The sequence below is a fragment of the Prionailurus bengalensis genome, chromosome C1 (genome assembly GCF_016509475.1).
Source record: "Prionailurus bengalensis isolate Pbe53 chromosome C1, Fcat_Pben_1.1_paternal_pri, whole genome shotgun sequence".
NCBI lineage: Eukaryota > Metazoa > Chordata > Mammalia > Carnivora > Felidae > Prionailurus > Prionailurus bengalensis.
This window is the reverse complement of record NC_057345.1, coordinates 21,988,707-22,010,909: the sequence shown is the minus strand read 5'-3', so window position 1 is coordinate 22,010,909 and position 22,203 is coordinate 21,988,707. Positions and strand designations below refer to the sequence as shown.

General features: G+C 50.5%; 2 protein-coding genes across 4 annotated transcripts in view; both read left to right on the top strand.

The window, feature by feature from the left end:
* The window catches only part of MECR (mitochondrial trans-2-enoyl-CoA reductase), a 37,007-nt gene extending 17,502 nt beyond the window's left edge, over nt 1-19,505 (top strand). For 2 of the 3 annotated variants that reach the window (XM_043574301.1, XM_043574303.1), the window contains exons 4-10: nt 3,841-3,984; nt 6,621-6,723; nt 7,798-7,900; nt 9,254-9,327; nt 12,156-12,216; nt 12,376-12,448; nt 13,851-19,505. In XM_043574301.1, coding sequence (XP_043430236.1) covers nt 3,841-3,984; nt 6,621-6,723; nt 7,798-7,900; nt 9,254-9,327; nt 12,156-12,216; nt 12,376-12,448; nt 13,851-14,011 — 719 coding nt within the window. In that variant the 3' untranslated portion in view covers nt 14,012-19,505. Of the gene's footprint in view, nt 1-3,840; nt 3,985-6,620; nt 6,724-7,797; nt 7,901-9,253; nt 9,328-12,155; nt 12,217-12,375; nt 12,449-12,980; nt 13,335-13,850 lie in introns of those variants that run through there. The other variant, XM_043574302.1, reaches the window with a different exon arrangement.
* A 938-nt stretch (nt 19,506-20,443) lies between these two features.
* The window catches only part of SRSF4 (serine and arginine rich splicing factor 4), a 28,616-nt gene continuing 26,856 nt past the window's right edge, over nt 20,444-22,203 (top strand). The window contains exon 1 of the mRNA XM_043574300.1: nt 20,444-20,822. Within this exon, the coding sequence (XP_043430235.1) occupies nt 20,716-20,822 (107 nt within the window). The 5' untranslated portion in view covers nt 20,444-20,715. The remainder of the gene's footprint in view (nt 20,823-22,203) is intronic.

Sequence of the window (22,203 nt, the reverse complement as noted above, 5' to 3'; positions counted from 1 at the left end):
AGGAGAAGCGAGATGAGGCTATAGAGGTAGGCGGGGACCCGGTCATGGAGGGCTGACATCTATGGTCAGGGAGAGCCCAAAGAAGAGTTAAGAATGAGTGGGGGCGCCTGGGTGGCTCAGTCTTGGTTAAGCATCGGACTCTTGACTTTGGCTCGGGTCATGATCTCCAGTTTGTGAGTTTGAGCCCCGCGTCGGGCTCTGCACCGGCAGCTCCTCTCTCTGCCCCCTCGCTTTCTCTTCTCTCAAGATAAGTACACTTAAAAAAGAAGAAGAAGAAGAAGAGGACCAGACTTGGGCAGCACAGAGCATGCTCTGGAGAGGCAGAGGGTAGAGCCAGGAAGCCAGTAAGGAGGTGGCTAAACAGTTGGGGCTTCAGTTGATAAGGGTCTGAACGAGGCAGTGCCACGGGGCTGGGAAGACAGGTTGGAGTTAGGAGCTAGAGGAACAGAACTCGGTCAGTAGATTTGGAGAGAAGAAGGGACGTCTGCCAGGGGTGTAGGGAATAGCACCTGTAGAGGTGGGTGTCAGCCAGAACGGGGATTTCTCCCCAGAGAAAAGGGGAATCTTCCCCACCAGGTGCCAGTCAAAGAGCAAGAGGATTTTATAATGACCGGGACTCTAGCTCCGTTTATTTAGTAAACATTTTGTGAGCCTCTGCAGTGTGCTGGGCTCTGGCATATAGCAGTGAACAGACATGGCCTTTCTTCTAGTGAAGACTGCAGTTTGGTAAGAGTGGCAGCCATTAAACAAATACGTCCTCAACTGGCCAGACCTTGGTCATCCTTCATCTTACTGAGTTGTGCCCATAGCTAGCTTTTTCCCACATGTCGCCAGTCCCCAGGGAGACTGGGCCAGAGAACGTGCAGACTGACTTTCTCATTGGAAACCCTCAAAACCCTCGCGAAGCAGCACGGGGCAGCAGCGAGAGCACCTGCTTGGGAATCTTCTTTCACCCTCTTGGGTGACCTTGTTTAAGTCACAGCTACTTTGAGCCTCAGTTTCCGCATCTCTAAAGTGGAGCTAACCATTGTTGCTGGCATATCTCAACTAATTCATGCAGCTCAGCTGAAGCATACGTACAACCATTTTTGCGAATTAAATTTCTATACACATTAGATCAGGGTCAGCAAACTTTTTTTTAAAGGACCAGTTCATGAGGTGCCTGGGTGGCTCAGTCGGTTAAGCATCTGACTATAGCTCAGCTCATGATCTCATGGTTTGTGGGTTTGAGCCCCACATCATGCTCTGTGCTGACAGCTCAGAGCTTGGAGCCTGCCTCGGATGCTGTGTCTCCCCCTCTCTCTGCCCTTCCGTCACTTGTGCGCTCTCTCTCTCTCTCTCTCTCTCTCTGGCCTTCTTTCTCTCTCTCAAAAATAAATAAATAGACTTAAGAAATTGTAAAGGACCAATTTGTAAATATTTTAGGCTTTGCAGGCCAACTGCCTACACTCAACTCTGCCATCGTAAACCATCATGGACAATACATAAAAAGTGATCGTGACTATGTTCCAATAAAACTTGGCTTACAAAATCAGGTGGTGAGCCAGGTTTGGCCCACGACCGCAGTTTGCCGACCCCTGCGTTAGATAGTGGAGATGGTTAAGGGTCAGTTGCACAGGAGCAAGGAACAGGAATCCTGAGAACTAGAGCATGGGACTTAGGACCAGAAAAGGAAACCAAGAGACATTACACACCTACTATGTACTAGGCACGGTGATAGTCTGTACAAATGTCATATTTAATCTTCACACAATGACATTAGTGTCAAAGAAGGTAAAATGAGAATTCTAAATCACACAAATCAGAAATGGCAAAGCTGGGAGTTTTAAGCAGGTCCCCCACTCCAGGGTCTAAGGATTTTTACTTTAAAACCCTGAAAGCCCTCAGGGCTGACTGTGGGCGCTGCCCCCATCCCACCCAGGTTTTGTGTCAAGCTCTGAATTTCCATTGTTGTGCCTTTAAGGGAAATTAGAAAACACCCCTAATTTCATGCATAGAAAACCCTACACTAGGTGATTGGCTAGAGTAGACACGGCACATGTTGGCCAAGAGAAGTAGGGGCCATGATGACGAAGGTGACCGTGAAGATTTGAAAACCAGGCTGGGTGAAGCCCAGAAAAATGCCAGGATACCGCCTAGATTCCAAAGGAACCCGTCAGTTTTTCAGTGTCTTATTTTCTCAGCCACAGATCTACCAGTGCAGCTCTTAATAGAATGTGTTCCTGCCTCTTGTCTATACTACCTGGTCCCTAAAGCCCACATTGTCTCTCTCCACTTACGGCGCAAGTAGTAGTCACCTAGGCTGTCCCCTCCACCCCACCCCTGACCGTGTGGAGCCAGGGTACCATTAGAATCCCAGCAACTGGGCAGGTGCACACGCTCCAGAGCAGCCCCTAAGGGACCACAGCCACCAGATTCCAAGCCAGTAACAGTTTCTCTAAGGCGACCTCACGAGTGCACGGTCCATGAGCCAAGGCTTGAATCACGTCTGTTTGTCTCCAAGTCTGTTCTCCTCACCTCTCTGCTTTACACAGGATCCTGCCCGCATGGGTGAGCACCTGTCAGATGCAGGTTGTGACCCATCAGTGAAATTGATCCAATGGGTTGCAAACGGCACTTTTTTCCCCTAAAATCAGTCACAGTAGAATAGAAAATAACAGGATATCATACACAGTAGGGTAAATATTGTCCCATGAGCCTTTGATTTCTGTTGCATGTAGGGGTACGTATTTATATATGTGAATGTACTGAGGGACAGCGTAGCTCACGGTTACCGTGGGTCAGGATCATGAGAGTCTGGGGGACGTTCCTGTGGTCCAAGCCACTTCAGCCATGGCCCGAGCCTGCCTTCCCATCACTCTCTGCCCCGCAGCGTGTATCCTCCTAGGTCCATCTTCTGTCTGTCCTGCCTCAGAGCCTCTCCATATGCTTTTTCCTCTCCTAGACCATTCTTGGTGTACTCCGTGAGTGACATTCTTGGCCTCAATACCCTTTAACTCTTAGCCTGCATCTCCTCAGAGAAGCTGTCCCTGACCCCCATCTCAAGGAATTCTCCCCACTGCAATTGTCTGTTTCTCGCCTGATTTCCCCTGGAATGAAACTCTGTGAAAGGACGGAACGCGTCTACACTGTCCGAGCACGTGGTGCACACTAAGTATCTGTAGGTGGGGCGCCCAGATTAGTCGGGTGACTTTGGGCAAGTCACTTTAAATGTTAAGTGAGGAGGTTAAACTCGATGCTCTAAGGGCCTTCTCAACACAGACATTTTACAATTCTTTTGTCTGCAGCTAGAACGTGGCCTGGAGGTTAATGGTCACTTCTCTCCAGTTTACAGGAGTTTGTCATTGCCCTTGTGTCATTTGATTTGTGCAGCAGCTCTTGGAGGAGGCCAGTATCATTTACATATGAGGGTAACCAAAACGCAGTAACTTGCGCAAACCAGCAGACCAGCAAAACCAGGTCCCGAAGCTAGGCCTTTGACTTCTACTTTCGTGCTTTTTTCCGTAATACCGCCCAAGTCAACGTGCCCTACGTAAGGAGAATGAGGACCGAATAGGGAAAGGGAGGCTTTCGCAGCGTCTCTTGCCCTGGTTGTGATGTTACTCAGAATCCAGTAGCTTCAGATCCTTAGCTACATCTGATGGAACCAATGTGCTAATAACAAAATCGCTATCATGAGGACTCAGAGATTCAAAAGGATTTCAAGATCTTCTTTTTTCCCTGAGTCTTACTTGAATTGAAGGCTGATGTCTTAGGCGCCCATTTACTGAGGAGGGTGTCTTGGGGCCAGTTGTGGAGAGAGAGCCTTTCTCACGACCCCGGCCCCATCCCCTGACTCAGGAACCTGGCGGACTGAGGCTGTGTTCAGAGAGGAAGCACTGATCGGAGTTCCAAGTGACATCCCTCTTCAGAGCGCCGCCACCCTGAGTGTCAATCCCTGCACGGCCTACCGGATGTTGATGGACTTTGAGCAGCTGCAGCCAGGTAGGAACCGCCAGGCGCGGGGAGCAGGGGGAGCAGGCCGGGATCTCCTGACTGGGTGTGACCCACATCCTGACCCCAAGGCCCTGGCAGCTCAGCAGTAAGGGGCCGAGAGGAAGACGGGCCCCTAACCTGGGCAAGTGTGTGGTTGCTGCTTTTGTTTTGTTAGCTTAGTTCCTAGAAAGTGTGCTGGAACCCCATGAGGAGAACACTCTGGAAAACCGCTGAGGGATCACATTCCCTAGAGCTTGGGATGGGATTCTGCCATTCAGCAGAAACGTATGGCGCTGTGCTAAGGTCTGTGACACAACAAAGCCAGACAAGATAGACGGTGCCTGTGTTCTCAGTAAAATGCTGAACTGAGTAATTCCACTCAGCATTTCTATGGCACTTTCCAGGTCACATAAGTGCCTTTCCATGCGTTACCCCAGTGACTGCATTAAATCTTCAAAGCAGTGTGGTGAGGTTGGTATCATTGGTTGAGAGTTCAGGCCCCAGGCAGACAACCTCAGTCTGAATACCAGCCTCACCTTCCGCTATGAACTGACCTCTCAGATCATCAGATTTTTCACCTATAAAACGGACAATAAGGGGTTTTGATGGTTAGCTGGAACACTGCGATGTAACAGCGTGGGGCCTGGCACACAGCGCAGTAATTAAGCGCTGCTTTTATTATTCTTCCTTTTCATAAAGGAGGAGACTGAGGTCCAGAGAAGTAAACTACTTGGGCGAGATCACTCAGCAAGGAAATGATAAAGCTGGATGTTCTATTTGGGGTTCCCTGAAAGCAGAGCCTGAGGCAAGGACTGAGTGAGGGTGGACAGTTTGCTGGGGGGGGGGGGGGGTGATCCCAGGAAGCAGGAGTGAAGGATTGGGAGAGGGAGCCAGGGAAAGGAGGAAAAGCCAGTGAAGGCTGATTACTGCTGTGGGCGAGCAGGGCTCAGTCTTGCTGGGAGGAGGCCTCCAAAGATCCTCATAGAACCCACCTCAGCATTGGCCTCCCATTGTTGGAAGGTCACCCTTCACACTATGCATGTCCACGGGCTATAGAAGTCACCTAGTCTAGCTCTGCCACGCCAGTGAGGAAACTGAGGCAGAGATGTTGGAACGCGATAAGCTTAGATTGCCACTAATGCTTGTAGCTGGCTGAAAACCAGTCCCAGCTTCCTGCAAAGAGAAAGGCAGGTTCTCCCAGCTGTGCCAGGGCGATCCCGGGAGGCTTTGGTGGAGAAAACCAGTCCTGGTTAAGGAGACATTTTGGTCGCCTGCGTCTCATCCCCTCCGGCCACCTCTAATTTGGGCCACAGTTGTGGTGGACATCAGGGTATTCTGACACCACCCCACCTCAGTTGCCCGTGGCATCTCTCCACCTGCCTGCCTGAGGGCAGGTGTGGTCTGGGCTAGATCAGTGTTAAACTAAATTGTCATACTGACCCATAGTAAGAATTACATTTTACACTGTAATCCAGTACATAGATACATGTATGAGTATATATATAACGGAAACCAAAGTTTTATGGAGCAGTATTTGCCCTTACTATGTGTGATGCAGTGTGTTCTTCTTAATTCTCTGTTCCTCAATCTTAACTGAAAAAAAAAATGTTGCTTACAACCCACTAGCTTGATTTCATAACCCACTGATGACAATCTGTGAGCTGACTCCTGCCTACAGAGAATAGGCATTCTTCTTCCAGGAGATCCCCTGTCTGTAGCACCAGATTCCTGCATTTCAGATCATATTTCAGGGGTGACAGAGCACCTTCCTGGACACAGTGGCATTCGACTAATCCGGAGCATCCTGATTGGCACTCCCAGGATTCCTGTTTTATGCGGAGGAAACGGAGGTCATGACCTCTCTCATGTCATTCAGTTACAGCCAGTGGGAAGCCGGGACTCACACCAGATCGATCTGATTTCAGAGCCCACGTTTTCCCCAGCATGCCACGCTGCCTCCCCCATTGGCTAGTTCCAAAGCCTCGGCTTTGACCACAGACTATCTGTAGGATGCTGTTTCTGGAGCTCTGGGTTTCTCCAGCATTGATCCCATTTCAAGGCAGTGTGCCCTTACTGAGCAGCACAAAGGGGGAATAAGGCATGGCCATGTCCTCAGGAAGCTGCAGGCTCTTGCTAGAAATGGGCATGTCCACAACCAAGTATAAGACGGGGCACACCATGTGCGGAGAGAGAGCCAGAGGAGCACACAGAAGGAAGATGGGAAGGGGGCCGCGCTTGAGCTGTGCTTCAAGGAGTATATGGGATTTCAAAACGAAGGAAGAGAGAAGGAGGGAAACATTGCAAACCATGGAAATAATCTAAGAGATTTGAGGGCATAAAAATCGAGAGGATGATGAACAATATAAAATCGTTTACACAGTAGGATCTAAATTACATATAGTATGGACTCTTAATTGCCAAGCCCTGGGAGGCACCATGGGTGTCATGGAATTTGGAGGTGGGGGGGTCACTGGGAAAAGAGTAAGCAACACTCCAAGATCTGAGAAGACTCAGCAGCCAGGTCCTGGGTCATTCTGAGCCTGAGCACTCCCATCTCTTGCCCTACAATAGTATCCCAGACAGGAAGCACTTGACCTGTTTACAGGTCTTCAGGACTTGACTTGGGTCTCTTCCTGGCTCTACAGGAGACAGTGTCATCCAGAATGCGTCCAACAGTGGAGTGGGGCAAGCAGTCATTCAGATCGCCGCAGCCCTGGGCCTCAAGACCGTCAATGTGGTCCGAGACAGGTGCGTGGGGGGGGGCCTGATCCCAGTGCACGAGACTTGGGCCTTTCCACCCAGCATCCCTGCAAGCGCCCCTGTGTCCACCAGATGGCGCCCGTGCATAAGCAGCCCGCAGACAGATCCTTCAGCCGCCAGAAAGGAGACCCACTTGGCCTCTGGCTGTTGGATGAGTGAATATCCCAAAAGTAAAAGGAGAGCAGGAAGGAGCTGAAGCCGGCCCTTGCTGAGCCGCTGAGAGTTTTCGCATCTGTGATAACCTCGTGGTTTCAAGGCCACGCTTCATATTTGGGAATCTGTTAAGCTGTGTTTGTTATTCCTTCGGTAAACTGTCTGACCCGGGGCCCTTTCTCCCCTTGCATCTGTGTGGCACTTGAGCTGTACTAAATATGGATGTGAAGGAGATGGGGCAGGCTTGTCATCTGTGTTACAGTGAGGAAACAAGGTTCAGAGAAAGGAAGCCATTTGCTCAGGAAGACCCAGCAAGTCAGTAATAGACTTAGTTCCCTGCCTTGTTCTCTTTCCATCGTGCCATCCAGTTTCCTTAAGCCTCACTGTCAACAAACGCGGCTGTATCTGTGGTGGAAGTCCAGCCTCTGGGGGAGAATTGACACTCGCTTCCCTTCCCTGTTCCCTCAGTTGTGTTAACAAAAATCAGTCTGTTTGCCCTGGCCAAAGAGGCCCAGAGCCACCCCTGGGCTGGAGTATGTTTGCACAACACCCTGAAGAGCCCCTTGAAAAGAGGAGGAGAAAGGAAATGAAGTTTGTCGTTTCAGTAGACAGAATCAGGAAGTGAAATGACTTCTCCCTGGGCCAGATGGTTTCTAGCACCTTCGAGCTGGCAAGGACTGTGGAAATCACCCTGTATTGCCAGTGAGGAAACCGAGGCCAAGAGGTGTTGGAGTGTGATGAAATCCGGTAGCCAGCCAGCCCCTGCGTAGGGCCTGGCTTACCCTCAATCCCAGCTTCCCACAAAGAGAAACTCATGTTCTCACAGCCATAGCAGAGGAGTCCTAGGAGCCTCTGGGAGAGAAAGGCAGCAGGAGTGACTAAGGGCTGTGGATTGTGCTTGGTTTCTAGGCCTGACATCCAGAAGCTGACTGACAGACTGAAGAGTCTAGGGGCCGAGCATGTTCTCACAGAAGAGGAGCTAAGGAAGCATGAAATGAAAAATTTCTTTAAGGTATGTAGGCTGAGGGGCATTGTGCCTTCATTCCATGCTCATCTCCCTGGTGGAAAAAGTTGACCTGATAGAAAAGCTGGGACTGGCCCCATCACTTCTCTCCAAATCCTCCCTTCATCTCTTTGTGGAAGGACAAAACCCATTCCCTCAGCCAGGGGACGGCATGCATCAAGTGCCCAGATGCTGTGAGGGAGGCGGTAGAGACAGACGAAGTCCAAGAAACCCTGGATTATTTGTACTTTTGAATATTTTTAGCAGGCCACATCAGCCCATACAGTTAGTGTGAGTCTCAGAGCTGGGAGAGGACCTGAGGAAACTGAGCCACAGAGAAGGAAGAGAAAGGAAAGAAGTACGTCTCTGAAGCCCTTTCTTTGTATTGTATCTGATAATCCCCACAAAAGGTCAACAAAGCAGGTGCTGTCTCTTTTCTGGATGAGAAAACCAAGTCTCCAAAGAGATAAAGGATTTCACCAAAGCCACACAGTTATAAGTGGAGTCAGGGCTGGCCCCAGGTCTCTCTGAACTCACAGCCTCTTAACCTTCTAGAACCTCCACCCCCAGCATACCTAACAGGTAACCAAACTTCAGCCTCTTTCTCCTGAACCCAGGAGTGACCAAACACACACACCCCCTCGAGAACACCTGCCTCTTAAGAACATTTCCCGAGCAGCAGATCAGCACCTCTAACTCAAACTGAGCTGTGAGCACAGAGAAGAAGTACACTTGGGGGACCTAGAGTCCTTCAAAAAGGAATGTACGTGCCCTCTGTCTGTCCTTTCCTAGAGAGGAGTTTTGAACAAAATTCCAAAACGTAACAGGATTAAGCTGATAAAGCAAAGGTCCTTGCAGAGCAGAGTGTGAAGGCAGCACTATCCCATTTTCCTTCACTGCCCCCCACCCCCTGACACAGCACCTGTGGAAAGGAAGTGCTGTCTGTGGCAAGCTTTAGACCCCACGAGTAAGGGGGCACCTGCCGGGTTCTGTCGGTAGAGCATGCAACTCTCAGTCTCAGGGTCGTGAGCTCAAGCCCCACACTAGGCATGGAGTCTACTTAAAAAAAAGAAAGAAAGAGGGGCGCCTGGGTGGCTCAGTCAGTTGAGTGACCGACTTCTGCTGAGGTCATGATCTCGCGGTTTGTGAGTTCGAGCCCCGCGTCGGGCTCTGTGCTGACAGCTCGGAGCCTGGAGCCTGCTTCCGATTCTGTGTCTCCCACTCTCTCTGCCCCTCCCCCACTCATGCTCTGTCTCTCTCTGTCTCAGAAATAAATAAACATAAAAAAAAAAAGTTTTTTTAAAGAAAGAAATCCCACACATACAGTGGTAGTTCCCTCACTACAGGTTCCTTATTTTCCAGGACATGCCCCAGCCCCGACTTGCTCTCAACTGTGTTGGCGGGAAAAGCTCCACAGAGCTGCTGCGACACTTAGCGTAAGTCCCTTGGCCCTGCAAGTCTTGTTGGCCCAAGCTCTCCGGGCTTGTAGCTGGGAGGACTGGCAAGTGACCCAATCCCAGTGGGCAACGCAAGCCAAGCCAGGTCAGCATAACCCTGGGTAGGAAATGGATCACCATCATTTCCTGGTTATCCAGGCACTTCCTTTCTCAGCCTGTTCCTTTATAGGTGACCGACAGACCCAGCCTCTTTGTTTTTCCAAGGGACCCCAGAAGTAGATGGCTAAGCTTTCTGTGATAGGGGAACAGTTAAGGATTCATAACCTAGGGGCCTCTTCAAAAGTCACTTAGTCCTAGCTTGTTAGCTTTTAAATTTTTTATTAGCTTTTAAAAATAGATTCTAATTTTAGAGGTAACGTTATTGCTATAACAAAGCATTTTGAAAGCATGTAAAAGTACAAAGGAAGGGGCACACCTGGCTGGCTCAGTCGGTGGAGGGTGCAATTCTTGATCTCAAGGTTGTGAGTTTGAGCCCCATGTGGGGTGTGGAGATTACTTAAAAAATAAAATCTTCCCCCAAAAAGGACAAAGGAAAAATTAAGCAGGAAAGTTAGCTATCATCCCACCACCAAGGGGGATAAGCATTGTTGACAATATTAACAGTGGGTGTCCTTCCATTCTTTTTGCCATTAATATAAAGTTCCTGGGGCGCCCGGGTGGCTCAGTCGGTTAAGCGTCTGACTTTAGCTCAGGTCATGATCTCAAGGTCTGTGAGTTCCAGCCCCCCATCAGGCTCCGTGCTGACAGCTCGGAGCCTGGAGCCTGCTTCGGATTCTGTGTCTCCGTCTCCCTCTGCCCCTCCCCCGCTCGTGCTCTGCCTCTCTCTCTCTCTCTCTTTCTCTCAAAAATAAATAAACATTTAAAAAATATATATAAAGTTCCTGAGCTGAGGAACTTTCCAACTAAAGCAGGAATCCCCTCAGCAACATTGGTTGACACATTGTTGCTAGCACTCACTAGCTAAGAGACACAGAGATGGCTCAGACACTGAAGGAACTCTCTAGAACTCCTAGGCTAGATGGGGAGATGGGTCATGTGGTCAGAGAGCTGTGATAGTGATCGCTGAGTATTCGCCTGTGCACCAGACTCTGTGCAGAGTGCTTGACTTACCCCACCCCCCTCCGCAACCACCAAAGTGGGGGATACTCTGCCCATCCCCATTGATACAAGGCCCAGAGAGGGTAATTACCTTGCCCAAAGTCTAGGAAGTGGAAGAGCCAGGCTTAACCCCAAGTTCTCGTGACTCCTGCGTCCACCCCTCCCGCCCTACTTCGGCAGCCTCAAGGGCAGCCCGTGACCCCCGCGGCACTCGCTGTAGGAGGAAGCCTTGAGCAGTAGTTACAGATGTAGGCGCTGGAGTCAGAAAGTCCCAGCTCTGCTACTTACGAGCTGTGGGCCTGTGAAAAGTTAGGCAATACGTAAAAGATCCAGGCCTCAGTCTCCTCGCATGTACAGTGAGGGGATAGAAACCCTTTCTGCCTCAGAAGGGTCGTCTAAAGACACTGAGGTGATGCACAACTCGCCATACAGACAGAGGTGGGCTTCATTTTCCCCGCTGTAAAATGAGAGCAATGAAAGTGCTCCCTGGGGGTCCCAGGGACGACTCTCCACATCAGTGCACATGGAAATGCTCAGACCTGGCCCCGGCACCTAAAAAACGCCCAGTAAACGTCAGCTATTCAGATTAGAACAAGTGCAGAGGCTGTGGGGAGCTGGGAGGGGGAGGGCTTGATCCCAGAAAGGAGCTACTTTCTGGGACAAGTGTCAGGCGAAGGGAACTTAAGACCAAACTGCCCACAGACCTCATGGACAAAGAGTTACGTGCCTCACACGGCAACAGCTTCCACTTTGTAGTTCACAAAGCACCACGTCCACACCCACCATCATCCTTGACCAGCAGACTCCTAAAAGCCAGGGAGTGGGGAAGGGAACACAGGTTAAATGGAGCACAGAAGTCCGAGCTTATTAGTCTTTAAAAATCATTTGAGCCTCTCCCCTGTTGGACTGCTGGGGCGGGTGTGGGTGTCAGACAGCAGGTCCTGGCAAGACCCCTCCTGCAGCGACGGCAATTGCCCACTGCCCTCCCTCTCCCCACCCACACTGTTCCTTATCTGTATGGCCATCTCACCTCACGGATCCTCAGGTGAGTCCGGACAGACGGAGGGCAGAGGTCTGCACTGCACCAGTGTCTGTGCACTGCCCAAGGCCACACATCTAGGAGTGGAGGGGAGCCAGGTCTTGAGCTCTTCTCAATAGAGTGTGCTTCTTTGTAACACTTCATCCAAGCCCGGCTGGGTGGTTAGATCGGTGGGTTCCCAACCTTGGTTAAACATCACGTCATCTGGCAACGTGTTTGTTGGTTGACTTTAATACAGGTTCTTGCTTCCTGATACATTAGGTCTGGGTCGAGCCTGGGAATCTGTAGTTTTTGAAACATTCCCAAGGATTCTGAGATCAAGGTTCAGAAACCAGGCTTGGAGGGGCGCCTGGGTAGCTCAGTCAGTTAAGCATCTGACTTCGGCTCAGGTCATGATCTCACAGTTCGTGAGCTCAGGCCCCGCGTCGGGCTGTGTGCTGACGGCTCACAACCTGGAACCTGCTTTGGATTCTGTGTCTCCCTCTTTCCCTGCCCCTCCCTCCCTCTCTCTCTTCCCACCCTCTCATTCTCTTTTTTTCTCTCTCAAAAATAAATATTAAAAAAAAATTTTTTTTTTAACAAAACCAGGGTGGGAATAGAAGTGTTCTGGCAGGTTTGAGAAGAGCTCTATCTCTGTCTCTACCCACTCTGTTCTCTCTGGTCTCTTCAGGCCTGGGGGAACCATGGTGACCTACGGGGGAATGGCCAAGCAGCCTGTCATAGCCTCTGTGGTAAGCTGGTGAGGGAGGCAGACCTGGACACCACAGTTGTCCAAACCCACATGGTGCCCTTGTCCTTGGGCAGGAGGGTGGGGGTGGGCGGGTCTGTACCTTAGGCATCACCCGAAGTGCTTGCCCTCAGAGCCCAGTACGTCCTTGTTGTGTTCACAGAGCCAGCTCATTTTTAAGGATCTCAAACTTCGAGGCTTTTGGTTATCCCAGTGGAAGAAGGACCACAGTCCAGGTGAGTGGATGATGGCCCCGTTGCGAACGGTCACGCGAGAGGGCAGTGCCTACTGCAGAAGTGACCAGCCGTTCTGAGCTCTGGAGAGGTGGTTGGCTCCCCAGCACCACGGCAGTTTAAAGGAAAATATTCTCTAGCCACAGCCGCAGCCAGCAAATAGGTATTGGGGGAAAGTGGGCTAGTCCTGGGGGGTGGCGGCACTGAGCAAGGCAGACACTGTCCCCGTCCTGAGCAGCTGCCAGTGGGGAAAACTGCCATGGAAGACAGCCACGTAAAGGGAGTAAATTCTGGAGCCGGCCCACCTGGGTTCAAATCCTGCTCCCACCATTACTAGTGATAGGTTCTGCCCGGCCTAACCCTGGGGTCTGCACAAGTTATTTCCATCTCAGTTTGGATATCATAGTTGCCTAGACGTCGTTAGCCCTGTGTGGTAGAGGAGGAAACTGAGGTTCAAAGTGGTTAGGTAGCTTGTCCAGTCGCCCCACCTAGGGAGTGGTGCAGCCACGGTGTGAACTACTCTCTTCGAGTCCAGAACCTGAGCCAGTACACTACTCTTCCTCTTCTGGAGGGCTGGCTGCCCAGAAGGTGACCCCTCGAGCTGAGACTGAAGAATCACATGGAGTCGCCCCGATGAAGGGGAGGAGAGTGATGGCGTCAGTGGCGTACTTCAGGCCGGAAAAGTAGCCCATGCAAAAGCCCATTGCGGAGGGTGGGAGCCTGGCCAGATAGGTTGCGACCAGATTATGACAGGCCTTGCAAACCTTAAGGAGCTCAGACTCTACCTGAAAGGCAAGTGAAGACCCACCGAAGCGCTTTCAACAGGGGGCGTGATTAGAGTTGAATGTTGCATGATTTGATGTCTATGAAAAAACATTTGTCAGCCTAAGCCAAGACCATATTGCCACTTCCCCATCTTCCTGGACCATATCGGGGGCAGGCCCTAAGGGGGGATGTTCGGGACCTCTCACCTCGTAGGGTTCTAAGGGAGCCCTGGGCTCTCAGGGAAAGCTCCTTTCCCTGAGCAAAGCCCGTCTGTTCCACTCCAGCTGGCCCGCCAGGCACACCCACCCCTCCCTGTGCCTCTTCTAGCTGCCTCTTCTAGCTGACTCAAAGTAATCCTGCCCCTCCTGCCATTCAGGACTCCCAGTCACGTCCCAGTCAGGTTCTGTGGGTCTGCGCCCTCGTAGCCACCACTCTGCCTGCCCATCAGCTCCTGGGGCCGCTCCCCGTCTCCTCTGTCCTACCCCGCCGGGGACCGGTTTGCCTCCACAGCCTCCCTATCCATGGCCAAGCCTGGGCTCTCGGGCTTTCCTGGAGTTCAGCGCCAGCTCCTGCCACTGGGGGTGGCCCACGGTCTGTCTTGCCACTGTTCCCACGTCTGACTTCCTCCAACCTCCCACAGCCCAGTTCAAGGAGCTGATCCTCACACTGTGCAGTCTCATCAGCCGAGGCCAGCTCACGGCCCCTGCCTGCTCCGAGGTCCCACTGCAGGACTACCAGCGTGCCTTGGAAGCCTCAGTGCAGCCCTTCGTGTCTTCAAAGCAGATTCTGACCATGTGCTAATCGCATAGGAGCCAGAGTGAGGTGGGAGGGAAGACGGATCGGTAGGACTGGTTTCGGGCCCCTCGGTCAGGGCCCTCAGCTTTCCCCAGGCTGCCCTCTGACCAGGGGGGTTGTGAAGCCAGCCAGGGCCAGCCCCTGGGTATCTAATAAAGTCTGAACTTCCTAAGAACAGACACACACAAAACCAACAGAAGTCATCCCTGTCGAGAAGAACCCTCAGTTGTGCACCTGCCATTCCAGCATTAAGAAGCCCCCTTGCCCATCCTCCAACTTGTCCTCCAGCGATGATTTCCTGACCACCCTGAAAGCAAAGTGAGGGTGGGGACTGGCAGGTACAAAAGCCAGTAGGATGCAGTCTCCACCCCCAGGCTGTCCCAGAGGAATAGAAAGGAAGGTTTGACTCATTCTGGGTGGTGCGGGGCTCCGTGTGGGACGGGAGGAGGATCAGCTACCTGAGAGGGTGAATGCCAGGCTAAGGAGCCAAGGAGTCGGGGTCTCAGGTGGCTGGACCACCTTCCTGGAATGTCTGTCCTAACTGGGGAAATAGTTGTTACACCAGTGCTTCTCAACCTGAAGTCATTTTACCCCCAAGGACGTTTGACAGTGTCTGGAGACGTTTTCAGTCATAATTGACAGGGTGCGATCGGCATCTAGTGGGTAGAGATCAGTGATGCTGCTCAGATAGCATCTGGTGCACAGAACAGCCTTCCTCAACAGAATGATCCAGCCCAAGATGTCCATAGTGCCACTGTTGAGAAACCCTGAATTAAGCTAACAGTCCCACAATCACTGCCCTGGTGATTCAAGTGCTAAAGAAGATGCATGCGAAGTGCTATGATGGCATAACTGAGGTCTTGTCCTAGGCCTGGAGTCAGGGGAGCTTTCCTGACATGAAAGTGGGTTCTGAAAATGAGTAGCTTTATTCAGAGAAAGAGAAGAGTTTGACATCATGTGACTTTTTGTGTTTCCCTTATGATCCACTCACCCTGACGGAAAAAAACTAGAGACTCGGGAATGTTCCCTGGTCACCGGGCCTACTTTCTCTTAGCTCAAGAGCCTCTTTCAAGGAGTATTTGCTAGATACCCAGTGTGTGCCTGAGGCCAGGGATGCCTGTGAGGGGGCGGAGGCGGGGGCTGGCCCTCTGGCTGCTTAGCCTAGTGCAGGGGACCAACCTTCCCAGCATACTAATGAGGCCTCTGACAGAGGTGTCCAGAGGGCCCTGGAGACACGGCAACTCTGCCTGAGGGTTGAAGGAAGGCTTCGTGGAAGAAGTGTCGTCCACAGCATATGGTGAAGGCCAAGCAAGAAAACGTGCATCCAGCAGAACCAGCAGCACATGCACAAGCCTGCTTCTGCTGCCTGAGGTTGGAGAGTGTGAGGGCTGAGGTGGGAGCTGTGGGTACAGGTCAGAGCAGGAAGGTTCGAGAATTCAGGACTTACCCTTCAGAACTGGCGAGGCACAGAGGGGTTTTCAGCAGCAGGGTGATATGGGAAAACTGGCTCAGAAGACCAGAGGGCACCCAGGCTTATCACAGACACGTACGTAGGCCCCTGACCTAATGCTCTTGCCTTTGGGAGCATCTTGTGTGTCCTCTGGAGAAAAGGACTTGGCTTCAGCCCAGAGCTGGGGAAGGTCTGCACGTGTCCTCTTGATAAGAGTTGCTACCTTGTGCACGTAGGCTCAGGATCAGCCCCAGCTTGCCCAAGTCCCTCCCGTCCCCTGTCTTCTGTCCTTGAAAAAAACGCCTGAGAGGGTGGAGGAGGCTGCCCAAAGGCTACAGGAATGAACGGTTAGAATTAGGTTCTTCAGGAGGAGTCCACAGTGTTGGGTTAGGGGAATGATGAGCCTGCAGCCATGGAGAGGGGGCAGCCCCTGGTACAGACTCAGAGGAGATAGACACGATGGAGGAAGGTTCCTAACACTATGGTTAGAGACCCTGTGGAGGGCCGTGCAAAACATCCTAAGAACAGTACCTCTAGGGGTCCGGAGGTGACATTTGGTTGTGCTTTATTTTCTTTATTTTTATTTTTTTTAATGTTTCTTTTTGAGAGAAAGAGCACAAGCAGGGGAAGGGCAGAGAGAGAGAGACACACACAGAATCTGAAGCAGGCCCCAGGCTCTAAGCTGTCAGCACAGAGCGTGACGCGGGGCTCGAACTCACGAACTGCAAGATCATGACCTGAGCCGAAGTCAGACACTTAACCGACTGAGCCACCCAGCTTCTCAGAGAAGGGAGACATGCCTTCTAGACTAAGGGACCAGATTAAGCAAAATATATTATGGAGGCAGGGCATTTATGTTAGAATCTTGTCATTTCCCCCCAAATATCCATTCTCTTCCTAAGAACACATGATTTTTACATAGGCACATGGTAGCCTGGAATAAATAGTTTTCCTGCCTTCCTTGCAGCAGACAAGATCCATCCCTTGTGATGCAAGCAGAAGTGGTAGGTGTTGATTTCTTAAGAACCTCTTTAACATATAGCCGGCATCCAGCCTGTACCTGTTTCTTCCCCTTCCATCTTCCTCCTGGCTGGCACACAGGCCTGATTCCTGGAATTTGTACAGCCATCTTTGATCATGTTAAGAATGGGTCAGTGACAAGATCCAAGAAGCCTGGGTTCCTGGCACCCAGAAGCCCCAGCTGCCCACCTCAGGATTTGTTTTACATGAGAAACAAGCCTCTGTGTTATTTAATTTTGTAGAATTTGGGCTGTCTCTGAAGCTAACCATAAGTGATACATATTCTATGATTCAATTTATATTGGAATCAATCAAGCTGAAGCTGAAAAACTGAATTGCGGCTGTCTGTGATTCCCCACTAAGGAATTTGAACTTTAGCCTGTGGGCAATAGGGAACAAAAGATTTCTGAGCCAGAAGATGAGAACTGTGCTTTGGGAAAACAATTCCTCTGGCAGCAGTTTGGGGGACAGTTGGGAGAAGGGAGGCGCTAAACGAAGAGATAAAGTCAGAAATTCCCAGGCTTCTGAATTTCAGACAAGTAAAATCCGCAGAAATTTCAAAGGCCGGCATGAGGAGTACCAACATCTAGGAGGCCAGCAGAGAAAGGAGACTGTGACAAGACCGTGGCAAAAGAGGGTCTGACTTCAACTGGATCATCTCTTCATATTCTACAAGTATAGGAGGCTGCTTTTCATTTTCATGCTGTGGAGTTGGGACAGCTCTGTTGGCCCACTAAATAAACAAAATCCTTTCTAAATGGCTGGGGGAGGAACCTTTGGCTCCAGGAGACTGAAAGAAGACGAACAGGCATTACCTCCTAAACCAAAAAGCTTGGGCACACCTGACGCCCTGAGGCTTCATGACTGTGGTGCTCCCTGCTTGTTGTCTTCTGGGAGCATCCACCCTGCCACCACCTACAGCCACTGACATAATATTGACTGCTTTGTGTCTTGGGAGATGAGATAGATAAGCCTGCTTTCCTCAGGGAAAGACGTGAGGCCCAGAAGAAAAAGGTTCTTGCATTCATCTGAGTGTCGCAGGCACGCATGTCCTTGCCCCTGAAAGCTCCTGGCTGCATCTGCCAGCCTCATGCTTCTTGGTAGGCACCATGCCCTGGGTAAGACACTGGGCCCATCCAGAGCAGCTGGAAATGGTAGAGAAGAGAGACTTAGGCCTGGCACAATATCCGCCTGCATTTGCAGGCAGGAAAATCCAGGAACATGGCAGAGGTAAGGGGATGTTCGCACTCCCTGAAAGAAAAGAAAGCTTTCCCTGTGCCCGTAACCCTTTGCAGTGTATAAACCCTTTCACCCACATCTCCATTTGATTTTTGCAACTTCCCTCTATCATTGAGATTTTAGTAGCATAACTTTACAGAAGAGGAAGGAAGACGCCAAGCGAGGTGAAGTGAATTGCTCGAGGTCACACAGCAGGCAGCAGATCTGACACTAGGAGCCAGGTCCCCTGATCCTGTCTGGTCCCTCTACCAGTCCTGATTTTTTTGGCTCCAGTGATCATTAACATGTCAATCAGAAGAGAGTTCAAATTTCCCTGAGTCTGTATCTCACGGAGAGGCAGGAAAAAAGGGGAATCAGGAGGCTGTTAAAGTAGTTCAGGTAAGAGATCATTCATTTGTTCATTTAGTAACTATTTTGAATGCCCATATGTGAAAAGCACTGTCATGGGTGCTAGGGATACAGTAGGAGAGAGACAAAGAACTTGGCCCTGGATACCAGGGAGCTTACATCCTAGTGGAGAAAGACCATGAACAAGTGAATAAACAAGGTAATTGCAGAGTCTGGTAGGTGCTGTGAAAAAATCAAATAAAATACAGTGGTATCCTGGTGATGGGATACTTGAGATAAGGTGGGCTGGGAAGGTCTGAGACCTGAATAAGGAGTCAACCATATTGCAGACAGAAGTAACAGCCCAGTTAAAAACCCTGATGTGTGAACAGTATGACAGGGCCTGAACTAGCCAGTGGGAGTTAAGTAGATGCATCTGGCAACATTTAGAAGGAAGAATCAACACGATAGACTAGGTGTGGTGGTTGCAGGTTGAACTTTATTTAGCACTTTGCTGGATGGAGGGTGTCACTGCCTGAGTTAGGGAACTCTGGAGGAGGAAGAGGGTTTAGAGCCTGGCATTTGCCCTCTGCCAGGGCTGTCTTTCCCATCTGTATTAACAGGCTGATCAGACTATAAGACCACCAAGGTTAGTACCAGTTCTTAAGAATATTATGATCCTTACACAACTAGATTCCAAATGGATCAAAGATTGCACTATAAGTCCTGAAAATAGCATAATAAACCATGAGAGGTTTTTGTTTTTGTTTTAAACCTGAGTGAGAAAAACCACCACACAAAATCCAGAATCAAAGAAAAATAAAGGATGGATAAATTGCCTCCATAAATATCTTCTGTTTCTGCATAGCAGAAGACACTCTGGGCAAAGTCAAAAGTCAAACTCGGAAAAAATATTTCCAATTCATCTAACAAAGAGCTGATTTCCCTAATATATAGTGAGCTCTTATGAATCCATAAATAAAAAGGGGGAGAAATGTAAGCAGACACAGAAAGGAAAGTCTAAGTGTCTCTTAAAGATATGAAATGAGGCTCACTCCACTCAAGATAACTGCAAATTACACTACCCCGACATAGTGTTTTTCAGCTATCAGATTGACAAAGATCATAAAATTTGATAACATGGTGTTGATGATGAGATGGAGAAACAGGTACTTATGGAAGAGAATTGAGCAATTATCTATCAAAACTACACTTGCCCACACCCTTTGACCCAACTGTCATACTTCTAGGAATACATCCTACCTATGTGTATATACAAAGTTACTCATTACGGCAGGTGTAAATAACAAATGGTTTGAACCTATCTCAAAATCCTTCATTGCTGCACCTATTCAGTCAATTACTGTGTATAATGGCATTTTATAAGCCATAAAAACGGTCCCGAGGAAGCTCCTTTTGTACTGATGGAATGATTTTCAAAATATAGTTAAGTGCAAAACTGTACATATAGTACACTACTATTGCTTTATTTGTGTGAAGTACCTCCCAAAGAACGTTTAGGAAACTGATTACATTGTTTGCTTCGGGGGTGGGAAACTAGGCGGCCAGAGGACGGAGATGATAAGACTTTTCGCCGTATTACTTGAACCAGTTAATGAATTATCCTTTCAAAATACAGTTTTACAAATAAATAAAAACAGCAAACAAAACTTCTTTGTGGTTCTAGGGAAATTGGGTTCGTGAGAAGGGAACCGAAATTTATTAGTTCCTACCACGTTCCAGATACTGTCCCAAGCAGTACACTCTTCCCTGTATACTGCCGGATTTAGTTACCCAGGTCGTCCAATTGAAATGGGATAAATTAATTTTACAATAGAAAATAAGTTAAACTGGCCAAGTAACTTAGTCAGTGTCAAGCCTAATTTAGCTCCAAAACTCCAGCCTTCTCCGCTTTCCACACTGCTCTTTAAATTGTCCTATTTTTAAAAAATAATAGTGGTATTATTTATTGGGCACTTGCGATGTGCTGGGAACAGTACGAAGTGCTTGACGTATTCTCATGTATAACTCTCTAGTCAACTCTGGAAGGTTGGAATTGCTATTCCCTTTGCAGGGAGAAGACCAACGAGACTCAGAGAAGTGGCGCGTAACCGGCCCAAGGTCACGGATACAAAGACGGTTAGAAGCCGGACTTAACTCCAAAGCTCCTGCTCAGAAGTCGAAACCACTCCCGGTTCAAAGGACAAAAGCAGGAACGCTTGCAGGGCGGGAGGAGCCTCAGGCACTTCCGGGGGAGAAGCGAAGCCACCCGGCTGCGGAAGGCGGCGCACGCTCAGCCACAGCGAGCTCGCGAGAGGACGTGCCGGGAGGCGGGCACCGTCCGCCCCGCCTGCGCCGCCTGTCGATCATCTGGCCCTGCCTCACGCTGGAGCGCCCATGGGCAAGCCCCGCCCCCACTCCTGGCCGGGCGGGAAGCGAACGCGTGCTCCCTCCCGTTACCCTCCGCCTGCGGGGAGGGCGGGGAGGGCGGGGAAGGCGGGAGGCGCGCGCTCGCGTGCTGCGTGCTCGCGTACGTCGCTAGGGTTCGGCTGCGTCCGTCCCGCCGCTCGCCCGTTGCCGCCGCCGCCGCCGTCGCCGTCGCCGCGCTCTCGCTTCGCCGGCCGCCGCCTAAGGGGGGCTGGGGCCGGGCCAAGCTGCCGCCACTGTTGCCGGAATGCCGCGGGTGTACATCGGCCGCCTGAGCTACCAGGCCCGGGAGCGCGATGTGGAGCGCTTCTTTAAGGGCTACGGGAAGATCCTGGAGGTGGATCTGAAGAACGGGTGAGGAGGGCAGAAGAGGGATCGGCCGGGTGGGCACGGGGCCCCGGCGGTGGCGGGGAGGCGGCGGGGACGGGAGAGCGACGCCTGCCCGGCGCGGAGCTACTACCGGCCTGCTCCGGCTCCGCCATAGTCGCGGCGCCTCGGGGGCGCGGGTAGGCCCTGGTTCCCACTGCGCCTGCGCGGGTGGGGGTGGTGGAGGGATAATGGGAATGATGGTGAGGATCTGAGTGGGACGGGGAGAAGGAAAACCCGAGTGGGACTGGGACTCCAGGAGGGAGGGTACGGCTCCAAGGCCCCGAGGAGGCCTGGGTTTTTCCTTCCCGGGCCCCGCCAGCGGGGCCTGGTTCGTCTCGGTTTAGAGACCGACCTTTCCCGCTCTCAGAGCTGCTGGAAATAAACAAACAGGATTTCCTGCTCCCTTTTCACCTCTTGCCCAGTGTAGTGGATCAGACGGTCACCACGCATCTTTCCCGGGGACAGGAGCTCTGGAGGGAGGCCCCTTTTTTGACTTGCATGTGTCACACTTTTTTGGGCGGGAGACTCGGGTTTGAGTGAGTAGTCTAGTGACAGTTTCGAAAGTATCGTCTTGCCTTACTGAAAGCCTTGGCGATCTCTCTACAAGAGTAAATTAAAGTCGTAATTCGTTATCTTTAAAACTCCGTACAGAGTTTCCATGGTGTGGTTTCCGTTCCACAACTTGCCAAAAAAAAAAAAAAAAATACTTTGTCGTTGTAGAATTTGATAGAGAATCGTGGCCACCCTGGCTAGTATCTGCGTCAACTAGTTAATGAGACAGATTCACAGCTCGAAATTGCTAACTGACTGCCTCCCCGGGTATGGTCTGTTCTTTTCCCGTTCTACTTCTGCAAAGCAGGGCCAGCAGGGGCTACACGTTTCAGGGAAAACAGATGAGTCCTGCTTGGAGAAGATGTTGAAAGAGGAAAACTATGAGAACGAGGGAACGTTAGGTAGGACTTGAAAGCCATGGATATAAAAATTAAAAGGAGTAGGGGGAGCATTTTAGGGCTAAACCTTGAGTTTTGAAGGAACTTTTGGCTTGTTAAAAAATAAAAGACCTTTGCAACAGGTCTGGTATGGCTACAGGTTACTCCCCATTGTAATACTAGCAGCTCACACTTAAGTTATGAAAAATACCTAAGTATGAGTTGCGCATTTGAGACAAATTGGTAGCTTCCATATACTCATATTGTTGATTAGGTTTTAAAAGTATTTTCAGAATGATGCTTTGGAAGAATCATCATCTTACTAAAGAGAATGTCCTGGATGAAAGTGTTTATTATGGGGTCGCCTGGCCGGCTCAGCCCCTGGAGTATACGACTGTAAAAGGCTTAGGAAATTACTCATTTGGGACCTAGAGAAA